Source organism: Entelurus aequoreus, linkage group LG08, assembly GCF_033978785.1.
Source record: "Entelurus aequoreus isolate RoL-2023_Sb linkage group LG08, RoL_Eaeq_v1.1, whole genome shotgun sequence".
NCBI classification, from domain to species: Eukaryota; Metazoa; Chordata; class Actinopteri; order Syngnathiformes; family Syngnathidae; genus Entelurus; species Entelurus aequoreus.
The window spans coordinates 66,378,595-66,386,094 of record NC_084738.1 but is presented as its reverse complement, the minus strand read 5'-3'; the positions used below and the strand labels follow the sequence as shown (position 1 = coordinate 66,386,094).

Sequence of the window (7,500 nt, the reverse complement as noted above, 5' to 3'; positions counted from 1 at the left end):
TCTTAGAACATTGTTTGTGGGGAAAATATTGCATGTTTTCTTTTAGTTTTGCCATAAAAAAAAACAACCCAGAGTGCTCTTTAACATAAAAGGCATAAAAAATGATTGATCTGAAGTTGAGCTGGAGAATTAAGCATTGAAAAAATATAAATGACATATTTAACATTTTTATGACTGAGAACCTTCTGGACCAAACTTGAGGGGAGCCCAAAAGGTTAAAACAAATCTATTAATTTTAACAGTTTTGAAAATGAAAAATATAAAAATGGCCCCTGCTTGTTTTCATTTTCAGTGTAAAAAGTTTGGACAGTTTCTTCCTCATGTTTAACAGAGTGAGTGTGAAGTTCCAAGAATGGCCACAGAGCGTCAGTGTTTCCTTTCTGCTGAGTCTTGCTGTGTTGTTTGTTACCTTCAGGGAGGCCTCTGCCTCTTTTTTCCTCATGTTGAAGATGACTTGGAACAGATCTTTTAGGTCGATGACCAGAGGCTCCGCCTGCACGGTGACGGAAACACAAGACCATGTGAGGAATGTGCGTGAATCAGCGCTCGCTCAAGCGGAATCTGAGGGCCCCCCGCCAGCCAGACGGACCTGATGCTAGGGGCGGGTACCGTTCACATTTGAAACCTGGGAATCGAAACCGGTGCCCAACGGTACCAATCCTCCCTACTTTTGTGTGTGTAAATAAATGTTAAATATTTGATGATAAAACTATTTTTTTATGTAACATTTAAAAATGAGCTGTTCCTGTATCTCGTTTTCTCGTCACATCGTAACGCAGTTGCACTTCCAAGACATTATGTGGCAGTACTGTGTAGGCTATCTGTGATATGTTTAACTTGGAAGTAGCTTTTTTTTGTGGTATGTTGCACCCTACAAAGTGTTAATACTGTAAGTATTGTGCTTTTTTTTTTTTTTCTTTTTTTTTTTTTTACAGACCAGCTGTTTGATTGTAACATTTGTCAGATGTTTTTCTCATGACCAAATTTGGAGCTGTTGAAATCCATCCATCTTCTTCCTTCCGCTTATCCGAGGTCGGGTCACGGGGGCAGCAGCCTAAGCAGAGAAGCCCAGACTTCCCTATCCCCAGCCACTACAGCTCCTCCCGGGGGATCCCGAGGCGTTCCCAGGTCAGCCGGGAGACATAGTCTTCCCAACGTGTCCTGGGTCTTCCCCGTGGCCTCCTACCGGTCGGACGTGCCCTAAACACCTCCCTAAGGAGGCGTTCGGGTGGCATCCTGACCAGATGCCCGAACCACCTCATCTGGTTCCTCTCCATGTGGAGGAGCAGCGGCTTTACTTTGAGCTCCTCCCGGATGACAGAGCTTCTCACCCTATCTCTAAGGGAGAGACCCGCCACCCGGCGGAGGAAACTCATTTGGGCCGCTTATACCCGTGATCTTGTCCTTTCGGTCATAACCCAAAGCTCATGACCATAGGTGAGGATGGGAACGTAGATCAACCGGTAAATTGAGAGCTTTGCCTTCCGGCTCAGCTCCTTCTTCACCACGGCGGATCGATACAGCGTCTGCATTACTTAAGACGCCGCACCGATTCGCCTGTCGATCTCACCATCCACTCTTCCCCCACTCGTGAACAAGACTCCGAGGTACTTGAACTCCTCCACTTGGGGCAAGATCTTCTCCCCAACCCGAAGATGGCACTCCACCCTTTTCCGGGCGAGAACCATGGACTCGGACTTGGAGGTGCTGATTCTCATCCCAGTCGCTTCACACTCGGCTGCGAACCGATCCAGTGAGAGCTGAAGATCCTGGCCAGATGAAGCCATCAGGACCACATCATCTGCAAAAAGCAGAGACCTAATCCTGCAGCCACCAAACCAGATACCCTCAACGCCCTGACTGTGCCTAGAAATTCTGTCCATAAAAGTTATGAACAGAATCAGTGACAAAGGGCAGCCTTGGCGGAGTCCAACCCTCAACTGGAAACGGGTCCGACTTACTGCCGGCAATGCGGACCAAGCTCTGACACTGATCATACAGGGAGCGGACCGCCACAATTAGACGGTCCGTTACCCCATAGTCTGTTGAAATCGCCATGTAAAATAACTAATGCTAATAGTAGCCTGTCTATGACAAGCCCAATGTAAATTAGCATCAAGCTGGCGCATTTGGGAAGAGTCGAGCCTTACTTTACGTGAGAGCGTTTTCTACCAAGCATACTTGCTTTGTTGGTGTTGAATATCGCAACATTACTTAGGTCTGAAACTGGACGTGACGTCCCAACAAAATATGGCACCGTTGGATTTCACGTGGATCAATACCCGGTTTTGCCGATGGAATTCTGTTGATGCCTATAAAAAGTACCGAATTCGGCACCCATCCATACCTGTTGCGCAGTCTTGATGGCAAAGAACTGATGCTGGCCCTCGGCGCCGCACACGTATCCAAAGGCCCGGTTGTCCGTCACGTCCCGGGCGATGAAGGAGATCTTGTTCACCAGGTGCTCGTGTTCAATCACCTGAGGGGGCGGGGGGGGGGGGGTGCCCTCGTTAGTGAAAGACATGCGGGCCGCGACCACTGGGAAGAAAAACACAGAACCCACTCCGGACTTCTCATCGATGATCTTGATGCCGGACATGGAAATGTTGACCCAGATTCTCTGCTTGTGCTTCCCCTGTGAGCGAGCAGCTATCGCCATTCCCTGGGAGAAAACCTCACACCTAAAAACCACTATCCTGTTTTCCATGCCACGTTCTCGTCACCTTCAGTTTCATCATGGAGTCCTGGCACATCTTGTCTCCTCGGGCCTCGGGAACGTCGTCGACGCCGATCAGCTTGGCTTTGTACCTGACGCCGTCCCCTCGAAACCTGGCCAGCAGGTACTCGTCGTTTTTCTCTGGAACTGGACAAGGAATCTCACCTTAAAGCAACAAAGCTTGACACCAAGACCTTGAACATGTTCTTGTAGAAACTGAATCAGACTAGGGATGAGTACTGTTAACATCTGAACCGATTCTTGACCAATTCCTGGTACATGAGAATCGACACCAGTACTCAACTGTACCAATTTTTCAGTATTAATGTTTTTTGTGTGAATGCTCCATGGTTTTCTACTCCAAAATTCATCTATTTATTAAACTTCTTCAACTTCTTCTTCTCCAGATTTTGGCGCGCCCTACCTTCCACATTTTTCACCCGATTCAAACTGTTCAGCCTATTCGGGAATCGCGGGCTTTCCCTTGACAAATTCCAAAAATTCCCAGATTTCCCGGGTCATTTTTCCCCATTTAAAAATGAATTGGCCATTTTTCAAACATCCACCATTTCCACATTTTTCGATCGATTCAAACCATTCCACCTTGAACACGTTCCACAATCCTGGGAACTTAAAACTACCTTTTCTCAAAGTTCCAAAAAATTCCAGGATTTTCCAGAATTCCTGGTTTTCCAAAGCCCGATTTCCACATTTTTTTCTGGCGACTACTCCTTCCACATTTTTCAACGCATTTCAACCGTTCCACCATCAAAACATTCCTCTTAATCAGGACGAAAAAACTAAGTTGTTATTTGAACTGGATGAATTCCCGGTTTTCCCGAAATTCCGTAATACCATTTCTTAATTCACCATGTTACTACTTCAACATTTCTCAACCGATTTGAAAAATTCTAACACCAACCATTTCAACTGATTCAGACGATTTAAGGTTTTTACCATTTTCAAAAAAAAAAAAAAGAATTCCCAAAATTTTGGGAAATTCTTGGACATTCTTCAAAGTTCCACAACTCCCACATTTTTGACCCGATTCAAACTGTTCAGCCTATTTGGGAACCGCAGGCTTTCCCTTGACTAATTCCAAAAATTCCCAGATTTCCCGGGTAATTTTTCGCATTCCAAATGAATTGTCCATTTTTCAAACTTTCACCATTTCCCCATTTTTCAACCGATTCAAACCATTCCACCTTCAACACATTCCACTATCCTGGAAACTTAAACTACCTTTCTTCCAAGTTCAAAAAAATTCCAGGATTTTCCAGAAATCCTAGTTTTCCAAAGCCCGTTTTCCACCCTTTTTCCTGGCGACTACTCCTTCCACATTTTTCAACGCATTTCAATCGTTCCACCGTCAAAACATTCCTCTTAATCAGGACAAAAAAACAAAGTTGTTTTTTTAACAGAAAAATTCCCGGTTTTCCCTGAAATTCCAGGAATTCCGTAATACAGTTTCTCAATTCAACATGTTACTACTTCAACATTTCTCCAGCACCAACCAATTCAAGTCATTCAGACCATTTAAGTTGTTTACCATTTTCAAAAAAATTCCAGTTTTTCCCGAAATGACCCACATTTTTGGAAATTCCCATTGAAATCAATGGGACGTTCTTCAAAGTTGCACAACTCCCACATTTTTCATCCGATTCAAACCGTTCAGACTTCAAAATATTCCGCCTGTTTGGGAATTGTGTGCACTCTCCTTCAACAATTCTAAAAAAAATTCCAGGATTTCAGTTTAATTTCAGCATTGGAGCATTCACACGCAATTCCTTCAGCAATTGCCTCATCTAGTTGCTAATAAAATCAAAATTTTGTACTGCGACATTTAAAAATGAGCTGATTATGATAACTGCTGTCAAATTGTGATATTTTGTTTCATTATCACATTTGCAAGTGTGACAATAAGTTGCGAGTCCAAGACGTTAGATGGCAGTAGTGTATAGTTTATGGTGTTTTTTTGTTGTTGTTGTGCCCTAAAAAGTTTTAATAATGTGAGTATTTTACTTATTACACACAAGCGGATAGATTTTTGCGTGCAGCTTTGTTGTAGTTTGGAGGTGTTGAAAATCGCCATGTAAAATCGCTAATGCTAATCAGCAGCATGTTAACAGCAAAGCCAACGTGCAAACCCCAAAAGCAGTGAAGTTGTCACATTGTGTAAATGGTAAATAAAAAAATACAACAAATCCTTTTCAACTTCTATTCAATTGACTAGACTGCAAAGACAAGATATTTCATGTTCACACTAAGAAACTTCTTTTTTTTTGTTGCAAATAATCATGAACTTAGAATTGATTGGCAGCAACACATTGCAAAAAAGGCATTTTTACCAGCGTGTTACATGGCCTTTCCTTTTAACAACACTCAGTAAAGGTTTGGGAACTGAGGAGCATACTTGCCAACCTTGAGACCTCCAATATAGGGAGGTGGGGGGGGGGGGGGGCGTGGTTAAGAGGAGAGTATATTTACAGCTAGAATTCACCAACTCAAGTATTTCATATATATATATATATAAATAATTGACTTTCAGTGAAATATATATATATATATATATATATATATATATATATATATATATATATATATATATATATATATATATATATATATATATATATTTATATATATATTTATTTTATTATACATATAAATAAAAGAAATACTTGAATTTTAGTGTTCATTTATTTACACATATACACACACACAACACTCATCTACTCATTGTTGTACTTGAAAGTACAATGCTTTGTTAAGGGTTGAATTGGCCATCCTCTTTCTATTCTCTGTCACTATTTTTCTAACCATGCTGAACACCCTCTCTGATGATGCATTGCTGTGTGGCACGCACAAAAGTGCTTTCATCAAATGCACGAGAGAGTGGAATCTTCCATCTCTCCCTAGCATGGCCCAAAACTTTGTCCAGTTTACATCTGCTGTGACAACTAGCAACACACGAGCCTCCACCAGGGGGCAGTGTAGCGTACCCAGATGTAAAACCTCTTTTGCACAATCAGCCTTTTCATATAAAGCCATAAAGGAATGGAACGACCTCACAACAAACTTGAAAAGTCTAACAGATTACTCTTCATTCACAATTGAAGTTAAAAAGTGGCTTTAGAGCAATCAAAGCTGCTCACACGGTCACTAAGATGGGCATTATGTTTGACACATCAACCTAATGTGTGTTATATTTATCCATGAGAGCATTTTTTATTGTAAATTGTGAGGTGTGTCTGTTAAAATCATGGTTGTTTTTACAAATGATGACAGATGTGAACAAAAGCATGTATTGTCTTTGTGTGACGATGTAAATGAGGTGGGTTGTATCGTATATTAAGTATGTGTCCATGAAAGGGAATTTTATGACTTTTTTCTTAATACTTGTGTATGATTTTATTGTCATAATTTTATTGCATGATTTTTGTATCCCTTTAATTTAGGTAGCCAGGGACTGCAGATGGAAATTAGCTATTTAGCTATAATCTGGTACAGAACATATCTGTCTTTGAGCTTAATGTTTCTGTACATTGTCCCTTTAAATAAAGACTAAACTAAAACCGGTCAATCCTTGCTTCCTGGGGAAGATCTTCCCTGGCAAGCAATTGGTACTCCAGTACTTGTACCCGGAGGCTGGTCAGGTCCAATTGCAGCTGCGGCAGACTTTTTTTTGGGGGGGCGTGGCCTCCAGCTCCGGCTGAATACCGGGAGAAAATCTCTGTCGGGAGGTTGTCGGGAGAGGCGCTGAATATCGGGATTCTCCCGCTAAAAACGGGAGGGTTGGCAAGTATGCTGAGGAGACACATTTTTGAAGTGGAATTCTTTACCATTCTTGCTTGATGTACAGCTTAAGTTTGTTCAACAGTCTCCCTTCTCATATTTTAGCCTTCACACATTTTCAATGTCTGGACTACAGGCAGGCCAGTCTAGTACCCAATTTCCAAAAACAATTTGAAATGTGGACTCGTCAGACACTTTGCATCAGTCCATCTTAGATGAGCTCGGGCCCAGCGAAGCCGGCGGCGTTTCTGGGTGTTGTTGATAATTATCATGAATCAATTTAAGTGGACCCCGACTTAAACAAGTTTAAAAACTTATTTTGGGTGTTGCCATTTAGTGGTCAATTGTACGGAATATGTACTGCACTGTGCAATCTATTAATAAAAGTCTCAATCAATCAATGGCTTTGCATAGTAGAGTTTTAACTTGCACTTACAGGTGTACTCGACCGACTGTAGTTACTGACAGTGGTTTCCTGAAGTGTTCCTGAGCCCATGTGGTGATATCCTTTACACACTGATGTCGCTTTTTGATGCGGCACCACCTGAGGGACCGATTTCTCTAAATTCTCTGAACCTTTTGATGATATTACGGAGCGTAGATGGTGAAATCACTAAATTCCTTGCAATAGCTGCTTGAGAAATGTTGTTCTGAAACAATTTGCTCAGGTATTTGTTGACAAAGCGGTGACCCTCGCCCCGTCCTTGTTTGTGAACGACTGAGCATTTCACGGAAGCTGCTTTTATACCCAATCATGGCACCCACCTGTTCCCAATTAGCCTGTCCACCTGTGGGATGTTCCAAATAAGTCTTTGATGAGCATTCCTCAACTTTCTCAGTCTTTTTTGTCACTTGTGCCAGCTTTTTTTAAACATGTTGCAGGCATGAAATTCTAAATGAGCTAATATTTGCAAAAAATAACAATGTTTTCCAGTTCGAACGTTAAATATCTTGTCTTTGCAGTCTATTCAATTGAATATAAGATTTGC

The 7,500-nt window shown here is 41.9% G+C and overlaps 1 protein-coding gene across 1 annotated transcript in view; it reads right to left on the bottom strand.

Moving 5' to 3' along the window:
* The window catches only part of LOC133656163 (disabled homolog 2-like), a 24,243-nt gene that overhangs the window by 16,377 nt on the left and 366 nt on the right, over window positions 1–7,500 (bottom strand). The window contains 4 exon segments of the mRNA XM_062057067.1: window positions 410–493; window positions 2,348–2,479; window positions 2,564–2,662; window positions 2,724–2,863. Coding sequence (XP_061913051.1) covers window positions 410–493; window positions 2,348–2,479; window positions 2,564–2,662; window positions 2,724–2,863 — 455 coding nt within the window.